Source organism: the organism of the source record quoted next, unplaced genomic scaffold (genome assembly GCF_019419815.1).
Source record: "Pyrus x bretschneideri cultivar Hongxiangsu unplaced genomic scaffold, Pyrus_bretschneideri_v1 Contig27, whole genome shotgun sequence".
Taxonomy (NCBI): Eukaryota; Viridiplantae; Streptophyta; class Magnoliopsida; order Rosales; family Rosaceae; genus Pyrus; species Pyrus x bretschneideri.
The window spans coordinates 482,463-502,806 of NW_025999579.1; the positions used below are offsets into that span (position 1 = coordinate 482,463).

The 20,344-nt window shown below is 39.8% G+C and overlaps 3 protein-coding genes across 10 annotated transcripts; 1 reads left to right on the top strand and 2 right to left on the bottom strand.

Annotated features, from left to right (window-relative positions):
* Window positions 1–1,004: 1,004 nt before the first annotated feature.
* On the bottom strand, window positions 1,005–14,911 carry LOC103950533 (putative 3,4-dihydroxy-2-butanone kinase). 3 transcript variants are annotated; one of them, XM_048587969.1, is made up of 19 exons: window positions 14,722–14,911; window positions 14,449–14,522; window positions 14,271–14,334; window positions 13,654–13,766; window positions 13,501–13,548; window positions 13,112–13,183; window positions 12,920–13,009; window positions 12,439–12,612; window positions 12,095–12,178; window positions 11,914–11,969; window positions 11,673–11,803; window positions 11,496–11,588; window positions 11,203–11,267; window positions 10,987–11,130; window positions 10,819–10,859; window positions 10,561–10,644; window positions 10,273–10,459; window positions 1,307–1,402; window positions 1,005–1,174 (listed from the first exon to the last, which is right to left on the bottom strand). In XM_048587969.1, exons 1-19 carry the CDS (start codon window positions 14,759–14,761, stop codon window positions 1,067–1,069), a joined length of 1,764 nt encoding a protein of 587 aa, XP_048443926.1. In that variant the 5' UTR covers window positions 14,762–14,911; the 3' UTR covers window positions 1,005–1,066. The 3 variants fall into 3 exon arrangements, with proteins under 3 accessions (XP_048443926.1, XP_048443927.1, XP_009360031.2); XM_048587970.1 differs by lacking the exon at window positions 1,307–1,402 and adding an exon at window positions 10,095–10,190 and having other exon boundaries at window positions 1,007–1,174; window positions 14,722–14,910; XM_009361756.3 differs by lacking the exons at window positions 1,005–1,174; window positions 1,307–1,402 and adding exons at window positions 9,519–9,968; window positions 10,095–10,190 and having other exon boundaries at window positions 14,722–14,909.
* Window positions 14,912–15,061: 150 nt separating this feature from the next.
* Window positions 15,062–18,273, top strand: LOC103950532 (N-alpha-acetyltransferase 40). Of its 6 annotated transcripts, XR_007259731.1 has the most exons (10): window positions 15,062–15,294; window positions 15,370–15,472; window positions 15,808–15,887; window positions 16,015–16,341; window positions 16,526–16,602; window positions 17,128–17,170; window positions 17,272–17,340; window positions 17,559–17,636; window positions 17,727–17,853; window positions 17,985–18,187. XR_007259731.1 is itself a non-coding variant. In XM_048587973.1 (9 exons), the coding sequence occupies exons 1-8, from the start codon at window positions 15,220–15,222 to the stop codon at window positions 17,586–17,588; spliced, it is 804 nt and encodes a 267-aa protein (XP_048443930.1). In that variant the 5' UTR covers window positions 15,062–15,219; the 3' UTR covers window positions 17,589–17,636; window positions 18,253–18,273. The 6 variants fall into 6 exon arrangements, 3 of the variants coding, with proteins under 3 accessions (XP_048443930.1, XP_048443929.1, XP_048443928.1); XR_007259730.1 differs by having other exon boundaries at window positions 17,559–17,853; XM_048587973.1 differs by lacking the exons at window positions 17,727–17,853; window positions 17,985–18,187 and adding an exon at window positions 18,253–18,273.
* Window positions 18,274–18,364: 91 nt separating this feature from the next.
* Window positions 18,365–20,344, bottom strand: LOC103950660 (type IV inositol polyphosphate 5-phosphatase 9-like). The gene is made up of 7 exons (XM_009361891.3): window positions 20,184–20,344; window positions 19,933–20,046; window positions 19,511–19,799; window positions 19,177–19,361; window positions 18,975–19,083; window positions 18,612–18,760; window positions 18,365–18,526 (listed from the first exon to the last, which is right to left on the bottom strand). The coding sequence occupies exons 1-7, from the start codon at window positions 20,342–20,344 to the stop codon at window positions 18,379–18,381; spliced, it is 1,155 nt and encodes a 384-aa protein (XP_009360166.1). The 3' UTR covers window positions 18,365–18,378.

A 20,344-nucleotide genomic window follows, 5' to 3' on the forward strand; every position in this document is an offset into this window, starting at 1 on the left:
GAGATCGCACCAACGCTGATTTTTGTACGGCCATGTGATTGCGACCCCACCGCTACTCGCTTCCACTGTTGCACAACGTACCGGCGCGGATATCTAGGGGCGGGGGCCCACTGGGTCGGTGTGTCCATGTCTGGCCTGCTTTTTTTTCTGTTGACCCAAGGAGCTAAATGCTCATGTGCTCGTCCTCATTTGCCCTTCTCGTGAGTACCAAATTTTTTATTCCCTTGTAACAAGCGCTTTTGTTGAAAGTGCTGCTATAAAAAGCAAGTAAACTAAGCTTTCTCTTTTTTGGACGAAACGCACTTTTAAGTAAGGTTGGTTTGGAAGGACAATAGGGTTTAGGGTCCGTAAGTCGGGCATAAGTACCTAATTTTTGTCCGATTTGGAATATTGTTGCTCAAGAAAAGCACTTCTAAACATGTTGAAATTTGTATTAAAACGTGTTTTCTATAAAAACATCTTGAACAGCTTATCGAAGAAGCGTCTAAATATGTGCATCTTCAAAAAGTACTTGCTTAATAGCAAAAAGCACTTGCAAAACATGCTTGTATAAGCACTTCTGATACATTCTACCAGACATCAGCAAAGTTCTGCTAATGTTTGGTTCTCTAAAAACGCTTTTATTTGTTTTAAAAACACTTTAAAACAGGAATGTGAGATACAAAACTAGTGCAACAAACCAAAAAGTTCGCGTTGCTTTGTGAATTTGTGCAGATAGACATAATTCACAAGAAACGATACAAAAGTGCATCATTTGAAACGATAGTTTACAACGATATGCTTAGACTGATAACCTGCAAATTATTCTGAATGCTATCAAGAACTGAAATATACATTTTTTTTCATCTGAAGAGGTCTCAAGACATTGTATGTATATCGATGAAACTCTCTCGCTTTCTCAACTTTACGCACAAAAAGCACAAGCGGAAAGCTCAAATTGTTAGTAGTGCAAAAAGTATGAACAAAAATGATGAGTTGATGGGTTGTATCTGCAAGTTAAAAAAATTTGGCAGAAATGCAACTAGAGCTAATGCATTGCTCTTGTCTATGGAGGAGTCTGGTTTTTTTACTTGACAGCTAAGGCTGCTGCTCTGTACCACGACGCTGCAGCCATCGCACCTGGGTCTGGAACTGAAGCCAGTATATCTCCAGAGATATAACTTGAACGACCAGCCTGCATAAAACACCTGTGCCTGCATGAATCAGATCCCCATAAATACAAAATGGCCGAGGAGGATATGATACCATTGTAATTAGGATTCTACGGGTGAAAAAGGAAGAAGATAGAAACAAATTAGTTGGACACCTGTGCCTGCATGTTCTTAGTCGACTCAGCTCCATCTAATGCCGCTTCAGATGAGAGTAGAAATGCAGTCACAGGATCATCACCAGCCTTTAACCTCTGTTTTCAAAAACAGATATACTGTAAGTACAAAAATATGAGCCCACAAAAACAAAGCTGAAGTAACTGATAATTATCTGACCTCCTGAAGAACCGTAGATGCTGGAATAAGGGCATCTAACATTGTCCGGTAACCAGCACTAGCCCCACCATATTAGAGGACAATAAATCATTAGTGTAAGGAAGGAATGCGTCTCGGCCTTCGGGTTCTAGAGCCTGAAGACAAGGCTGCTAGTTCTGCGAAGTTCACGGATTGTCAGCGCCGGGTTCGATCTCGGTTATATTAGCCGTGAGAATATAACTACGCCAAACTGGTACCAAACGTTATGGACACAAATACTCGAAAGAGATAAATGTCTTGATCGTAAATGTGGTTCGATCGTCGACGTGCCGAACTCTAAAATGTACTTTCGAATATCCAATCATAAAACAACTTGGCATTCAACGTGCTGGGCTTAGTAACCTGTAACACCTCACTTCGTCGAGAAGGCTGATGAGATGACCTTTACTAACAAGGACTCAAAAATCCCTGTCGACCGAGACTTGGATAAGTAATCAGTCGATCTCGAAGCAGTGTTGTTTATCCAAACTGAAAGTGCTCCGTGGTCGGTTGATTCTACGGCTCCAGTGCTGTTTATCCAAACTGAAGATGTGTTGGCAGAAGAAAGGAGAGAGGATAAAAATCTCAGGTTGTTGAGAAGCTTTGCGCAGGGCAATTTGTGTGTTGAATTGGAGAGGGTTTGCAATGTTGCACGGTGTCTTGTATTTATAGGGACGAGTATGTGATTGATAAGCTCTAAAGCTAACTGAAGTTCCACCACGCTACTAAAACTCTTCCACCGTTCAAGCTTTGGTCAAATTCTTATCGCATAACTTTAGTGTAATATGCATGCATGGACTAACAAATAATGCTCATCCAATCCAGTCACCAATCCACGTGTAGCCCCATACCTAAGCAAGATAAGCACTCATTTTTTATGTTGATCATAACATAGACATTTGACCAAAATGTCTTTCTTCACAATCACTTCACTTCCATGCAAATCATTTAATTTCACCTTTATCTCACTTACTGACTAGTATAACTCTTATTCAACACCTAAATGCACGGCATAATCTTCAAGTTATAAGGAATCATGATTAAGATAATTCCAATTATTTAATTACCATGGTTTATTGTAACCATAATAATATAAAGTAATTGGAAATCACCTTAATATTCTCATCCAACGGCTTAGAACCTTGTTCATTTAACGACCTTGATTGCTCGGGCCGACGGTGCAAAATTGGGTCCAAACAAGTACATATGTCCTTATAGGCATGTTTGTAGCTGGTATATGATCTCGTCACTTTAGCTAGTTCAGAGGTGTAACAACCCGTTCCGAAATTTATTTACAAATATTCGAAACGTGGGGGTAAATTCATAATTTCACATTGGGTGGGATACTTTAGCTGTGGGGATTGCTTTTCGGGATTGGTTAGTGAGCCACGTGGGGCCCACCCTGGAGCTTTTGTCCCCCAGCCTCTCTCCTCTCTTCTCTCCTCGTAACCTTCTCTCTTTCACAATTCTCTCTCTCCTTATTTCTCTTTTCTCTGTGTTCGATGTTTTCCTCTCTAAGAACACACACACACACACCTTCAGCACTATCACTTTAAGAACTCCACCAACGTTCCAAAACCTAGGTACGTAGACCATGAGTTCAAGCCAAGCTCAAAGCCGTCCACTGTGTAATGTTGCTTGCATTGTTCACGGTGTTTCCCAGTGAGTCATCGCCATCCCTGACATGGGTAAGCCTCAGAAACACTCCAAATATCTCTTTTTGCGTCTCTGTAGTTCATTTTTTACCACGTTGATGTGTTTTGGACGTCAAACTACGAAGAAACACCTCGAATGAGTTAAACCCAGATTTCGACGAGAAACTGTGGCTTCTAGGCCATTTTTTGGCCAACTATGGCCACCACACATTTTGGAATTGGTACGAATCTCTTCTTTGTTCCTTAGGCTTCATTTCAGTATATTGTATGACATGTTTTGGTCACGTTTTGGGGTTGAATAGAGCTTGAAAAGCTCCGACTTTCCTCTTCTTCGAAACCGGCCCACCCAGCCAGAAACCGGGTCAAACACGACCCGATAACACTAGTCTGGCCCAAAGAATTAGGCCATAAAAGCTGGCCCAAGTAACCCAGCCCAGTCCACCCAATTCAAAGTTGGCCCAAACCCATGAGCTTTATAACTCGGCCCTAACCCAGGCCCAATCTCTAAACCTATTAACCCATTAAACCTCTTTGGACCCAGGCCCTTGGGCCGTATGAACTTGGGCCTTCGGCTTGATAGCCTCAAACCCAAAACCCTTTAAGCCCCGGCCCAGCTGGGCCAGCCCAGTTGACCCGGCCTTTGACTAGCCCAGTTGACCGAACCCGTTTAACCTGGATGGAATATTCTCGTGTTGACTTTTTCAAAATTTAACCGGGACCCTTCTTAGAGTAATTCAACATACTAAATCCATTTCCGATGTCCACTTTCTCAAATTCAATCGTACTATTAGATTTTTATTTAATGGGACCGTGTTTGTGCTTAGGTGCATTTATTGTGGCGTTTCCGTCTTCGTTATTTTACGTGACTCTTCAACAACAAAGTATCAGTGAGTGGGCCCCATCCAAAATGCATAATTTTTCTATTAGAAATGCATACATGAAAAGCATGATTTAATGGTTACGCTTTATGAAACGTTTATGAGTAAATTAGATTTACACTTTATGATTATCATGCTTTACTGAGAACATTTTGGAATACTATACTTTATCGAATTTATGTTCTTTGTAGTATATATGATGGATGACTGTATACTATGAATATGTTTTGAAATATATGTATTCATGTTGGAAAGATTATATTCAATGTTTTTGTGCGTATCTAGTGGTCAGGGTCCTGTCTACGGGCGATTATCCTACTTACGGGCATATGTTCTACCTACGGGTGTATGTTCTACCTACGAGTGCATGACAATCTTGCCTACAGGCGTATGTTCTACCTTGACAGTCCTGTCTACGAGTGTATGTTTTGCCTACGGGCGTATGTTCTGCCTACTGGCGTGTATCCTGCCTACAGGCGTGTGATGGAGAGCCTTCGGGCGATTTTGATACCACTGGTTAGCACACTATATATATGGTATATGTTTTATGAAAGGTTTTATGGCATGGTAGGGTTTTCGAAAAAACCTATTACATATTATGCTATCGAGTTTCCATAAAACTTTGGGGATTAGTACGTTGTTGAATAACTGTTTCAGTATTATATATATATATATATATATCAACTTGGTCCACTCATGTTTTGTTTTGCGCCCCCCTCAGGACTTAGAATCGAGCCGTACAATCTCGGCATCAAGGCATTCGCGTATCGGCATCTTCAAGTCCTCTCAGTATAGGACCCATTTTTTTGTTCATTCAATTTTATATTATTTTCTTTTTAGTGTTCGAGATTAGTTGTATGCTTTGAACACGCTCCTCATTTGCATTTTAATTATATTTAAATTTATAAGTCTTATTTATATTCATTAGTTCTCATGCGTATTAGTATGGCTTCGTCATCTTCGGGTGTCGCACAGCACGTGTCTACCCTGGTGTACGTAGGATATCAGGGTTGGGTGTGTCAAGAAGAATGTGTTTGGGGCAACATTTTGAAAGTTAAAATATATCACACTTGCTTTATCACACTTGTGTGGTACGAGCATCGATGTGAGACATAGTGGACAACGTCCACACAAGTTCACGTTGTTCTACATGAACAATGATGTTCTTATCTCCCCCTAATAGGGGGAAGGCTATTTCATTGAAGTGACAATTTGCACAATGAGCCATAAAGAGATCGCTTGCAAGGGCTCTAAGAGAGCTAATGTGAAGGAGAATTATAATCGACAAAGATTCACATCCTTCTTTGAGAACCCATATTAGTACGTTGCAGTAGCACAACTTGGTACATGGAATGCACAACCAAATGCGTAAGTATGCAATATCATATTTGTACCCAATAACCAACTATAACGTCGAAAATAAGTTAGGTGGCAAGGGGGGCCTCAAGGCGAACCAACATAGTTGCGCACAAGGTTGCATCGCCCTAAACAGAAACCAAAAGCTTGTTGTGTTCACCAAGGTTTGGGCGATCATTTAAATTGCACTTTATGATCACTTTGCGAGGTTGTTTTGGGGTGAACATGGGAATTCGATTCCAATTATAAACCCAAAAGAAATGCAATACTTATCGAAAATCTTCGATTAAACTCTTCAGCATTATCCAGTTTTTCAAACTTTATGGGATAATTAGGGTGGTGAACCTTTAAAATTATAAGTATTTATATAATCTGTATTTTGGTTGGATTAGTCCACGATTATTCACTTGAATCCACTATGAAAAGAGGGTTGTTTCGTATCTTTGCTGGGATGATATAGAAATCAAAATTTTCAAACGAACAAGCTTGGCAAATTGTGTTTGTAGGCACGAGATCCTTACTTTAGGTAAGGAGATGCATAGTGGTATCATTGTTCGACCTAAGTGTCCTAAATAATCGTGCCAAAGCAAGTAAACTGCTCAAACAACCTAGCTTCAGGCCGAGCACATGTGGTGCGTCCCAGTTGGGAGGTAGCCCATTGGCTCTAAAACAAAACTTTAGGCTCATTTTTGGGGGTGGTTCAAAGATATTCCACTTTATTTTCTTCAGTGGTTTTATTCATGATCATTATTCTCTCGAATATCCTTAAGACTCATCGACATTCTTCTAGAACGAGGAGAATATAAGGTCTTTATAATGGTAATTCAGTACCATTCAAACAACGAGGAGCGTGCCAATGCTCTTAATCAAGTTGGATAGACCTGAAGTCGTTGCTAGGGATGTGATTTATGTATAAAGTTAATGAGCATTGTATCGCATTCATCCAGACAACTAGCTGTCTCACGTTCGTACCAAATCACTTGTTCAATTGACTTTGGTCACATGTTTAAGAAACATGATTCAATTAACTCATACTCAAGGACAAATAATCATTAGTGTGAACAGAGAAAAGAAGAAATTCTTGGATGGTTGGACTATCAAAACTTGTTTGCCAAGTAAATGGCAAGAGAAAGGTTATATAAAGTTTCTAACAAGCGATCCTAAGATTTTATTCTTCCTCATAATTATAAGCCACTTTGCGAAACCCCACCCCCAAAGATTTTGTAATTTCGCATTTGTTTCCCCAAAAGGTTTATTAAATTTTGCATTTTAGTCCCTTATCCTCTTCCAATCAAAATCTCCTTTTCAGATTTTCTAAACCTGTCCTCCTATCATTGCTTGCCACGTGGCAAGCACTCCCCTATCACTGTCTTCTCCCCGAATCACTCTCAATTCTCCTTCTCTCAGCTAACTCTCATCTCTCTCTCTCTCGCACTCTCTCGGATCTCCCTCTCTCGCCGATCGAACCCACACCCACACACCGAGGTACCAGAGCCACCCCGACGGCGGTGCAGCAGCACCACCACCACCCTCGTGGATCTCTCCTCCCTCTCCCTCCGTCTCTGTGGAACTTCGGAGCACCCAGAGGGCACCCAAATCCAGAGAAGAGAGAGAGAGGGATTAAATTAAAATTGAGAGAGAAGGGAGAAAGATATCTTTGCAAATAACATGGCAACAATACTACCAAGGTCTTTTGCGCTCAAATCAAACGACAACCAAAAATACTTGCGCTACATACATCAAAGAATCGAGAATCTTGTTGGGCTTGTCCAACTCTCCGAAGACAATGTTAGGAGCGAGTACGCAAAGTTCCAAATGGAGCCGGCAGACAGCGGTAAGGGAGGACTTGTGCATATCAAATGCTGTTTCAACAACAGGTACTTGAGAAGGGCGAACAACCGGCAGTATTGGATTGTAGCTGGGGCTTCCGAGCCAGAGGAAGATACAAATCATTGGTCCTGCACACTGTTCGAGCCTCAGGTTGTCCATTCAGACAACAAGGCAGTCATCCGATTGATCCACGTGCAACTCAGGCACTATGTAACGTCATACACTGTAAACGACTTCCATCAGTGCCTCTTCGCAGGGTTTTCAACCCCCAACCCCGGCAACGCCATTGATGTGTACACAGTTGTCGACTTGGATCCGGTTCTACTACCAAGGTCTTTTGCGCTGAAGTCAAACGACAACAAAAAATACTTGCGCTACATACATCGAAGAATCGAGAATCTTGTTGGGCTTGTCCAACTCTCCGAAGAGAATGATAAGAGCGAGTACGCGAAGTTCCAAACGGAGCCGGCAGACAGCGGTAAGGGAGGACTCGTGCATATCAAATGCTGTTTCAACAACAGGTACTTGAGAAGGGCGAACAACCGGCAGTATTGGATTGTAGCTGGGGCTTCCGAGCCAGAGGAAGATACAAGTCATTGGTCCTGCACACTGTTCGAGCCTCAGGTTGTCCATTCAGACAACAAGGCAGTCATCCGATTGATCCACGTGCAACTCGGGCACTATGTAACGTCATACACTGTAAACGACTTCAATCACTGCCTCTACGCAGGGTTTTCAACCCCCAACCCCGGCAACGCCATTGATGTGTACACAGTCGTCGACTTGGAACCGCCTCTACTACCGAGCCCGTTTGTGCTGAAATCAAACAACAACGACATGTACTTGCGCTACATGCCTGATCAAGAAAGCAACATTCATCAGATTCTCCGGTTCTCCGCACAGGATCGTACAAGCGAGTACGCACAGTTCCAAGTGGAGCGGCCAAACACTAGGGACCACCAAACTAAGCACTACGTTCATATCAAATGCTTGTACAACGGAAAATACTTGAGAAGGATGGACAAATACAAGCTATTGATCCTTGCCGCGGCTGAAAATCGAGACGAAAACACAGAAAGATGGACTTGCACATTGTTCAAGCCTGAGAGTGTCGGACCAACCGGTAACAACCGCAACAAGAACGTGCTCTGCCGACTACGCCATGTCGCAACTGGCCTCTATACAAAACCATTTGTTGACAACAGATCAGAATTACGCCTGGGCGATGAAGTCCCTAACCCCTACGGAGTTGATGTCTACACAGCCATTTGCACATTTACATGATGTGATCGTGTGATGTTTTTTTGGCAGTTTCACTAGAAATACTCACCAGACTTGTTCTATCTCAGTCATCTATGGTTTTAAAAAGTTTGTTGCATGAGCTAAATATAATAGTGTAATTTTTGGTCTCTGCTCTAAAGATTTTGGCCAAACGTGGACTGCTGCTTGATCTCGTTGAAGAATCAAGTTTTCGATCAAAATGTCCCTGCAAATGTGTATGTAGTTAATTACTTGTTAGAATTTTGGAGTCTGATCCGACGGTTGAGATCGCACCTCCGCTGATTTTTGTACGGCCATGTGATTGCGACCCCACCGCCACTCGCTTGCACTGTTGCACAACGTGCCGGCGCGGATATCTAGGGCGGGGCCCCACTGGTTCGGTGTGTCCATGTCTGGCCTGCTTTTTTTCTGTTGACCCAAGGAGCTAAATGCTCATGAGCTCGTCCTCATTTGCCCTTCTCGTGAGTCGTGAGTACCAAATGTTTGATTCCCCCTTGTAACAAGCGCTTTAGTTGAAAGTGCGGTTTGAAAAAGCAATTAACTAAGCTCTCTTTTTTGAACGAAACGCACTTTTAAGTGAGGTTGGTTTGGAAGGACAATAGGGTTTAGGGTCCGTAAGTCGGGTATAAGTACCTAACTAGTGTCCGATATGGAATATTGTTGCTCAAGAAAAGCACTTCTAAACATGTTGAAATCTGTATTAAAACGTGCTTTCCATAAAAACATCTTGAACAGCTTATCGAAGAAGCGTCCAAACATGTGCTTCTTCAAAAAGCACTTGTCTAATAGCAAAAAGCACTTGCAATATCTTATTCTTCCAAAAACAATCTAAAACATGCTTGTATAAGCATTTTTTATACATTCTACCAAACATTGGCAGAGTTCCGCTAATGTTTGGTTCTCTAGAAACACTTTTACTTGTTTTAAAAGCACTTCGAAGAGATACAAAACTAGTGCAACTGTGCAACAAACCGAAAAGTTCGCGTTGCTTTGTGAATTTGTGTAGACAGACATAATTCACAAGAAACCATACAGAAGTGCATCATTTGAAACGATAGTTTACAACGATATGCATAGACTGATAGTCAGCAAATTATTCTGAATGCTATCAAGAACTGAAATATACATTTTTTTTTTTTCTAAGGAGGTCTCAAGACATTGTATGTATAAATCGATGAAACTCTCTCGCTTTCTCAGCTTTACGCACAAAAAGCACAAGCGGAAAGCTCAAATTGTTAGTAGTGCAAAAAGTATGAACACAACTGATGAGTTGTTGGGTTGTATCTGCAAGTTAAAAAAATTGGCAGAAATGCAACTAGAGCTAATGCATTGCTCGTCTATGGAGGAGTCTGGTTTTTGTACTTGACAGCTAAGGCTGCTGCTCTGTACCACGACGCTGCAGCCATCGCACCTGGGTCTGGAACTGAAGCCAGTACATCTCCAGAGATATAACTTGAACGACCAGCCTGCACAAAACACCACGGCAGAATCGGATCCCCATAAATACAAAATGGCCGAGGAGGATATGATATCAGTGTAATTAGGATTCTACGGGTGAAAAAGAAGAAGATAGAAACGAATTAGTCGGACACCTCTGCCTGCATGTTCTTAGTCGACTCAGCTCCACCTAATGCCGCTTCAGATGAGAGTAGAAAAGCAGTCACAGGATCATCACCAGCCCTTAACCTCTGTTTTCAAAAACAGACATACTGTAAGTACAAAAATACGAGCCCACAAAAACAAAGCAGAAGTAACTGATAATTATCTGACCTCCTGAAGAACCGTAGATGCTGGAATAAGGGCATCTAACATTGTCCGGTAACCAGCACTAGCCCCACCATATTTACTGACTGCAGCAATGGAAGCTTCAAGCGCTTCAGCCCAATTCTTTGAGGTGACAACTGATTGGGTGCTTGCTTTCAATTGAGCGTAGGCAGCCTTACAAAATATAACATACCTGTTTCAAGAATAGAGATGTAAAAATTCACGTCAGGGTAAATGCAGGGAAACTTCAAAAACTCTGTCTAACTTTATTGAAGAAAAGGGGAAGTTGAATACAGGATCCCACTTGTGCCCCCCATATCTCTTCTGATAGATGATCCAATTTCGTTTACTGTTTCGGTTGCATCATTCAGAGGATAACTGCAATACAATAATAAATATAAAACCTTTTATTATTACTGATAAATTGTCGAAATGCTTGTGAAAAACCTTTTTAAGTTGTCTTCTATTGAAAGAAGATGATAACCACTTAAAAAGATTTTTCATGAGCATATCAATAATCAAATAAGAAACAAAACTGAAAATCAAACGTACTTTTTCATGTCTTCCAAAACTGCTGTTGCACCTCTATACATCTGCAATTGAACACATAAGATGTAACACGTTATATGATTTGAGCAGGAAATGACAAGAGAATTAGGAGCCAGATTTAGCACGCATCGTATCATCAAGAAGTAAATAGAGATCAAGGCTAGGACTTACTGTTGACCCACAGTCACCATCACCTACTTTGCCATCCCAATCATTCAAATTGTCCTTAAGTTTTTTAATTGCATTTGCAGCTGCTTCAATGGCCACCTCAAGAATCTGGCCTTGTTCATTAAGTTGTGCTGGCCGACCTAATGGCTATTGAAAGCATACAAAGTCAAACAATATGATTGTACATGCCTAACTGTACAAACAAAGGTTTGAACATACCTCATCAGACTTTGTTGAACGAGATGGAGGTAATGGAACAGGAATCTTTGCAGGTGGATGATTGCCTGCAAGGGACAACCACTGAGTTCAACATGTCAAATTTTGACGAAACTTTTAGTTTTTGATAAGTGTATATGTTATTAAAGAAGTGTAGTATGTATTAACTGTACTTTAAAACAGCAGAAATATGACTTGTTCATGAAACCAATGTCACGAGACTTTCATGAAAGCAATTTCTATTCACAAAGAAATACAAACACAAGAAGATGCGTTCAAACACCATAATCAAATACCATCAACACCAACAGGCCAATATGGCGCCTTTGTTACAGCATCCAGACGTTGCAAAATAGTTTGATCAGCCTTCATGATAGAAATCGAAAAACCTGAAGAAACATAATATTAAGAATGTTTAAATTATTAATATAACTAATTAACTCTTGTCATGTGGCAGAGCCTAGAGGACAAACCTGCCATATCAAGAGAAGTCATAAACGACCCAGTATACACTCTATCCACTGCCAATCCATGTTCCAGCTGCAACTTAGGTACTGCTTTACCAGATGCAATCATCAGTTCCATTCCCGGAGTCGCACCTAACCTGCCATAAGGGAAAAAAGCACAAGATTACAAATATTTTCTCTTGCACATAATAAAAATCCCCATAATTGGAATATTCATCGAACATGTAAAGTAAAATCTCCCACGTACCCGTTTACCATAAGCACCACTCTACTACCCCGAGTAATTGGAACATAATTAGTTTCCTGCAAAGATTAGTAATTAAATCTTTTACAAATTTGGAGCTTGATTCAATAGGTTGTAGGGAAAAAACACAAAATGTAACGTAGTTAAAACGCTAAGTTCATAATAAGAAAGTATCGAGCTATACTGGAGACAATATCTGCTTAAGAACGTGAGAAACTATAACATCCACCGGTTGAAGATCAGCTACAGCAGCACCAGGTTCTCCATGCTGTAAAAGCAATCAAGTTTTAGTCAGTTTGTCAGAGTATTTAAAAAGTAAATATAAGTACCAGGCCATATGTGCAAAAAGCTGGAAATTACAACAAAAAACAATCAAATGAGGATATGGTTGGAATAATTTAATCAGATAAAATGAGTTCCAATTTATGGTATGCAAACCAGAGATAGAGTTGGTGTTTTAACATGATTAGAAAACTAGAGCTTGACCTTTTAATTTATAATCAAGGTTGCTTATAGAAAGTAACTTACAATTCCAAGACCAACTTCCATCTTTCCTGGACCCAAACGGTCTGGTGTAACCTGACCAGGCAATGTGCAAATAGATAGTGCAACGCCCATTGTTCCAACCATTTCAGATGCTCGTCTTGCTTCTGCAGCAACATCAGCAAGTGAAAGGCCAGCAGCAGCAGCAGCTCCAGCAATCTATTTCACAGAGATCACAGACTTCAATTAACCATTTAGCCAAAATAATGGAAAATACTGATACTATTAACAGTTGATATTATGGACCATGTTTTAATTAGGATGTGAAGACATGGGTGAAAAGGCTTCCAACCCTTCATACACAAAACACTCCATTTCTAACATCCTTCACAATAAGCCCACATGCATACATGAAATGACAAATATCTAACACAAAGACAATGTTTAACTGGCTGCATACAATAGTTAATGAAAGTACTTATAAATGGAAAGTGTTGAGACAAAAAAGAAGAGAGAGGGAGAGAACCTTATGAACAAGAATGGTCCCGGCCAAACCCCTTCGACCAGCTATTCCTCGAGGCGGGGGTAATGCACAATCATCTCCAACAATTACAGTCTGCACCATTAAACGGCAGTCTCATTGTTTTCATTTAATCTAACCATGCTTCAGAGGGTTTGAACTGAAAATATATAAGGAAATATGCAAATTAATGTATACCTCTACTTTATAACCTTCTGATTTTGCTTGCTCTGCAGCTAAACCAAAATTTAAACGGTCCCCAGTATAATTCTGTCAACAACCAGATAGCAATATCCATATATCAGGGATAATATATGTGAATATATAAAGAAAAGAAAGAAAAAAAAAGCCACATTCCCGAAATCACTGCTTTCCACCATATATGTTTATGAAGCTGGGAAGCAATTCCAGAATTTAATATGTATTAAGGTGCAATTTTCCATTTTCTATTTTTGTTATATTTTGTTTGTACTTGTTATCAGTAATGGTCTTTCAGAATGCTCCAAAACTTTTGCCATAGCTGTCATTTAGCATCCCGACTATACACAGAACAACCCAACAAACTAACTTCAAAGCAGAAATTATACCGTAACAATCAGAAGACAACCCGAAGGACCAGTCACAGCTCGGATGCCCTAAAGTACAATTATATCAGATCAGAGTCGCCTCATGTAACAAAGTACATAAATCAATAGGGTGTGTTCCCTTCCAATTAAAAGCAATAAATTGCAGGACCATACTGCTAGAATTGAATCAACTTGTGGTGAGGCAAAAACATCCCCGCAAATAGCTGCAGTTAGCATCCCTTCTCCAACAAATCCAGATTGTGCAGGCTCATGCCCACTTCCACCTCCTGTATCATCAATTTATTTGAATCAGAAAGCCCCATATGTTACATAGTTTACAATTCCATTAACTCCAAAATCTTTAATTGGCATCCGCTCGGTACTTGGTAGATGGATTCTAGTGATAGCTACAATCTACTTCACCTTCATCAAAGCACCTATCGATTATACTAATTGATAAGTAATACACTTCCAATTATCTACTTCAGCAATGCACTAATTTTATTTGGTTTTCCATAGGCAGGTTTGACACACAATGTAGTTGAAGCACCTATTGATTGGACTAGTTGATAAGTAAACTATTTATCGACTGCTCTACATTATCTCATTCTCTTAGCAATTGAATGGACGAAGCCCCGCCTATAAAGTCCACGATGCACACTGTCCGACACTAATCTAAAAAGTTTCTATCTTGAAGTGAAAACAGTGTCTTCTAAATTCTAATACCGTAAACAAATTGCAATGCAGGCTTCCATAGCAACAATAAAAACGTAAAATGCAGGCTAGCGAACCTGATATAATCGCAACTTTGTCATACGTCCCACCAGAGACATCAGCACGCAACACAACCTTCACCTGCAATCCCCATATACGAAATTTCGGAACTCAAATTAATTAAATTTACACATAAAGCTACGGCAGCGACAAATTAACACAACGAACAGAACAGAAGGAAAAAAAAATAAAGACCTGAGGAAAACCATCCAAGTACTGCAGCCCAGGATACGTTTCGACAAGCCCCTCGATGAACTCAGTCACCACATCTGCAACCAATACCAAAAATTCACAACTCCCTCAGTGAAAGAAAAAAAAATTCAATTTTTCTTCACATTTCATCTGATTTAACTCGGAAAGTACTCAAAAATTTAAAAAATAATAATAATTAATCAAGCGGTAATCACAAGGAACAGCAGAGAATAATCGGAGAAGAAAATGCAAGAGCGAGGGGGTGAATTGGCGTACCGTTGGGGTCGTTGATGAGCTTCTTGCCTTGAAAAGCCATGGCGATGAATTGAGGGAGGAGGATTAAACCCTACCTATGTATCAGTGGTTTGCATGAGAGAGAGAGAGAGAGAGAGAGAGAGAGAAAGAGAGAGAGTAGGTGGTACTGGCGGAGTGGGGCTCTCTATATCTGTGTCTGGGAATATGGAAGAGAGAGAGAGAGAGACTTGATGGTTGCTTTGCTTGTCCGAGCAAGAAGTTTCCTTGCGTTTAGTTCCCATTTTGCCCTTCCTTTTACTCGAAAATTCCTATCTGCCACTCAGAGTTTTATCCACTTTAAGCAGTAATATCTGAATTTCGGATCCTCTTCTACTTTATTCCGCGACTTCAGTTGTGTTGGAAGAAAAAAGTTTTAAACTTGAAAATTAATATCCAGCAAAAATAAACTTTAAATTTAATAGAAAATAAAAAGTTGTCAGCTTGATTTGGCGGAGTCCCGAACGGAGAGAGTGAAGAGCGATGATTGGAGCGCCAATGGAGACCAAGGGGATCAATGCTAACGGAGAAAGCAAGGCCAAGCCGAGCCGCAAAGCGGTAGAATCGCACTCTTTCCCTACACTTTGAAGCAATCGCAGCCGTTAATTGTACATGTTTGTTTTGGATTTCCAGATAATCGAGAAGAAGAAGGCCATGGATGCACTGTTGAAAGCAGCTTCTTCCGAAAGGGACCATCTTTCCGCTTTCCCTGCCTTTCGCCGTTACCAAGCAAACGGTAGTTTTAATCTCACAGCTTATCTGTTATGCCACTTTTTTCACAGTTCGTTTTGAAGATTTTGTTAATTTGCGGCAGTACCTCCCATTTTTCTGGGAATTGAAACGGAACACTGTTTCGATTTCATGTTTTTTATGCTTTTGGCAACATTTCCTTTTCGGGTTTTTCGATTTTTGTATGAAAGTGATGAGCTTGTGGTCCTCTCAGTGTAGATGGTTAGGAAGTTTCTTGGTGATAATGCAGTCAGTCTTGCTTTGTTTCGAGTTTAAATCCCTCGCGATTTTATTTGGAAGACAAAATTTCGTGTAATGCTTAATGCCATATTGGATGGTTAGGCCTGTCTGCATTGTTGGAATCAGGACGAGGGGACAAGCTTTCGTCTACCCTAAAGCATTACATTCAAAATCTTCTTAAGGTATTTGAAGTCGTCTGTCTGTTCTTTTTTTCCGTAACTCCATCAAATTCTGCAAGGTCCAAGTGCTCTCATTTGATTTATTTACTCTTTGCGGGCAAAGGTAATTCAAGTTTTGGGAAATGACTAGGCAAATATGGAGGGGCTTTATGGATCTGAGTGGCTGGTGGAAGAGAAGGTGAAGCGCAGGGAGATGGTTGCACCTGAAGCACGATATATATTTGTACGCGAGGCTTCAAATGCAAGTGCTAGTGAAATGTTAACAATGTCAGAGCAGGAAAGGACCTCAGCTAGTTGTGAGGAGAGGGGGCCCATGGTTGGGTTTGTACATTTTCGATTTGTCATAGAGGAAGAATTGCCTGTTCTTTATGTGTATGAATTGCAGCTTGAGCCTCGTGTACAAGGGAAAGGTCTGGGGAAGTTCCTAATGCAACTAATTGAGCTAATTGCTCGCAAGGTGCTGATTATGTTCCATCGCCCATTTTAAGCATGTATTTAACAGACAGCTGAATAAAAATCTAGTTGGAAGGAGAATGTCTGAAGGCTTGACGAAATGATTCTTAAACAAACTTATCTGCATTCATTGTTTATTTTTCTTAGTGTCATCTTGGCAATTAATCTAGCATTTTCAATCTTTGTAGAACTACATGGGCGCTGTCGTTCTAACTGTCCAAAAGTCAAACTCGGTAGCCATGAATTTATATTTAAGTAAGATGAGGTAAACTTTTTGCTTGTATATAACTACTTGAAGGACTTAAAAACAATGAAACCTGTAAAAGAGTTTTTCATCCATGATGTGTCAGTTTCAGTTTTCTAGAGCGATGCTGCTGATAAAAGGAAGGGAATTAATTTTCACTTTCATGCTTACCAGCTTTTACATTTGGAAGAACTGTAGCGCCTATATACTTTTCTTTTCCATGTAGTATTAGTCATAACAGTTATTCAATAGCAGATTGATGAAGTGTATTACCAATAATTTGTGGCTCCTAGGAGGCATGTTTGTAAGATGCATATGTTGTTCATTTTGATGCAACTATATTAGTAACCGCTATATAAGGCCATGTTGATTGGCTGGTTTGCTGAAAAGCTGACAGACAAGTTTTATGTTGTTGAAAACATACAATTTTGCTTCATTTTGAAGTTTAGTTCGTGACGATATCATGGTGCTTTGTTCAACAAATTTATAATGATGCTTTTTTATTTCCATTACATCGAATGATCAGATTTCTTTTCCTTTCAACAGATACATCATATCAACTATATCACCATCACGAGTTGATCCATTGGTAAAGGATTATTGGCAACCTATCTACAGTGGCTGAATTACGTAGAAGACTAGGACCATTTTGTTCACTATGTCTTCTTAAGAAGTCTATTGTTTGTGCAGATAGGGATTGAGAAGAGTTATGAAATTCTTTGCAAAGCGTTCAGTAATGAGGCTAAAGCTATCTTGGAGGTACGTGTATGTTACAACCAGATCAGAATAAGCTCCATTTGTAATGGGATATAAGCATTTTCAAAGATATCCCGTTTTAAGCAAAAATACTCTGCATTGCATCTTATTTCTATTGGCTTTTGTGTCCATTTGCAGGATGGGTTTTTTGTACTTTGTTTCGTATATACATACGCACTATCATTCATCTATTTTTCTTTTTTTATCATTATGAATATCAGGAACCACTTGAGAAGGTTCATCTGGCTTAACATGATGTTACTCAGCGCTCCACCAAAGGGCAGAATCCAGCTATTGAGGTACCAGATAATACAATTCCAGCAGAATGCATTAACTATAATAAGTTAGTTGCTGCAATATGTTCAGTATTATTACTCTTCAACTCACAGAATCACTAGCATGCTTTTCCCACTGCTGTACAAAACCACCTGCAATCGCACAATGTAAAAAGAAACTATTGCGTTTGGTTCTTCTGATCGCAGCATAGTAATTGCAATTCGTACTCGACAATTGAAGGTATTTGCCATTAGCTAAGTTTGCTGCATGACGGTTGTGATAACATCTCATTTTATGTACAAACAAACTTATCTTGTCCCTACATGCTTCTTCATTTGCTAAGTTTACTTCTCTCTTGCATTTGCTGTTAGTGTTGTTGCACATTGATATGAAAACCTGCGGCATTCGTTTTGTTGAAACTCAAATGTTGGCTGAATACCATCGACATGTGCTACTCATTTGATACTATCATGCATAGGGGAGCATAAACCGCAATTAGCTACGTATTTTCCTTTAAATACACACCAAGTGACACTGTAATGGCAGCTTGAGAAATGAGAATTTTATTACTTTCCTTTTGTTTGGTTTGATTTTGTTTTAGATTTGAATCTTCTTGTGATCAAAGCAGAGTTTTTGCAGTTTATGCTCAATAATGGAAGCTTGACCTCCATTTACATGAATGTTTGTCATCAAAACATTCTTCGAAATCATTTGGCAAGCAAATAAATCTGTCCGACATAAAGCTGTGAAATCCTTTAGGAGCTCTCAGCTGTGAATTCCTTTAGGAGCTCTCAAGACCTCAGTTTCTGCCATAAAAATCGCTCGGATGGGTCTATGGTCTGATAATCTTGATTCGACTCTTTCATACTGCTTTTGCTTGAGTCCCTTACCGAACCATAGTATTCGATCACACCTACAAAACCATCACTTAGCACATTAATTAATCTGGTTTTGCAGTCGTTTCATTGATTAATGGGCAGTTTATGATGCTTAATTACCATGCCGGAGCACGCCTTTTGTATTTTCTCTTCTGATCACAGCCAAAGTAAAGCCCCGAATTTGGGTAATATTTGTAGCTTGGAGCAAAGTTTATTACTCCTTCATGCCAACCTTCGAATGCACGTCCTTCCATGAGCTCCACCTTAAGCTTTAAGAAAAAATCAAAACAATTATCTATATCATTCATAAAATCTTAAACCAACAAACACTCAAGAAAGACTTTCATGAAACAAGTACTCCGTTACCGTGGCGTCTTAATAAGCGTCCCGTGCTAATAACTCTGTCATGCAAAAGTCTCTCTACATAACATGGTATAATTTGTCTGAAACTTCAAGATGACGGTTGAAATGCGAGTTAAGTACCTGATCATGTTCCAACAAAAGGCTCCACTTTTGCTTCTCCACAAGATATTGCGTTGTGGCATCAGGCAAGCAGATTCTGTAGTTTAGGTCTCCAAGCCAAATTACCCTACTGCACGTATATATTACTTAGTATTCAATAGTTTTAGAAACAACAAAGTAAATTAAAAATTGCTATCAAACAGCCCCTTCTGCACATACGTACTCGTGATCAAGAATTTTTGTGGAGAAATTAGTGAAAGGTTCTGCAGGAAAGGTGGTTCGAGACAAAATCTCAGCGACGTCTGCATTTCTTCGTCTCTCATCGCCTTTCTTACCACCAGAAGCTAGATGGCTACACACAAAACAAAAGCTTGTTTCATGTAACCAAAACCTTACTGATACCGAACCCTACATATACGTATACGTGACAATATATTAATTCACAATATATATGTATAGAAATTGTAGAAGTAAAAATTTAATTTGAATAATTGATCTAAATTCATTCATAATAAATTACAGTGAATGGATGATAATTATTACTTAATATTCTGTACCTTGTTCCCTAGGCAACCCATGATACCACAGCCAACACATGAGACACTGAGATGTCTTATGTATTGGCAGAGATCACTTGAAACCCAAGCAGATATAAATATTCCAACCATTTGCTTACTAATGATGCATCGGAAATCTTCTTCATCTTCTCCTCCTTCTTCGTCTTCTGTAATCTTATTCTTCTTATCATTAAGAGCAGCTCCGATCAACGAATTCCATTTCTCACAAACTTTGCGGTTTTCGGATCGCACAACATTTCCCACATTCAGTGGTACAATTTCTTGGAACCTGAAATTCGTCAATTCATTAATTCAGAACTAGTGATCGTATTGTATGAGTCAATCTGCGGTGCGTGCATGGAGACATGCACGTATGATTATATAATTACCGTATAGATAGGGAAATAAATAAGATTAATTACCCAATGACGTAGATATTAGCTGGAGGGTTAATATTATTAGGTCGGAGCCAACCTTGTATGTCCAAATACTCTGGAGGTGAAACACCTCCAACATTCCAGGAACCCGCGAAGATCCTGATCAGATCCATGCAAAAGTAGAAAACTACGCCATCATCATGTTTTACTCCAAATTAATATTCAATATATGAACTAATAGCTAGTTAGGTGAGGTATTGATATATTCATTCTTAAACCTAAGTAGACCAGCTTACCGGTATGTATTTTGAGCAGTGGAAATTATGTTGGAGTTGGAGACCATATTTGCTTGGTTATTATTTGGTCTTTCCGTAGTAGCCTCCATCTCCATGGAGTCTCCTGGATTTATATCCTCCGTGAAATTGTTCATGCAATATCTCGGAATCTTTTCTGCCAT

Bases quoted from the DNA above. Each gene is read 5' to 3' on its own strand.
- LOC103950533 (XM_009361756.3), bottom strand. From the start codon at position 14,761: ATGGCTTTTCAAGGCAAGAAGCTCATCAACGACCCCAACG. The intron at 13,549-13,653 runs GTATGGTCCTGC...ATTGTACTTTAG, and splicing joins AAGTTGATTCAATTCTAGCA to GGCATCCGAGCTGTGACTGG. The intron at 13,184-13,500 runs GTATAATTTCTG...GGTTGTTGACAG, and splicing joins GTTGTCTTCTGATTGTTACG to AATTATACTGGGGACCGTTT.
- LOC103950532 (XM_048587973.1), top strand. From the start codon at position 15,220: ATGATTGGAGCGCCAATGGAGACCAAGGGGATCAATGCTAACGGAGAA. The intron at 17,171-17,271 runs GTAAAGGATTAT...TTGTTTGTGCAG, and splicing joins CATCACGAGTTGATCCATTG to ATAGGGATTGAGAAGAGTTA. The intron at 17,341-17,558 runs GTACGTGTATGT...TATGAATATCAG, and splicing joins AGGCTAAAGCTATCTTGGAG to GAACCACTTGAGAAGGTTCA.
- LOC103950660 (XM_009361891.3), bottom strand. From the start codon at position 20,344: ATGGCAGAAAAGATTCCGAGATATTGCATGAACAATTTCACGGAGGAT. The intron at 19,362-19,510 runs GTACAGAATATT...ACGTATATGTAG, and splicing joins TGGGTTGCCTAGGGAACAAG to GGTTCGGTATCAGTAAGGTT. The intron at 18,761-18,974 runs GTACTTAACTCG...TTTTTCTTAAAG, and splicing joins TTTTGTTGGAACATGATCAG to CTTAAGGTGGAGCTCATGGA.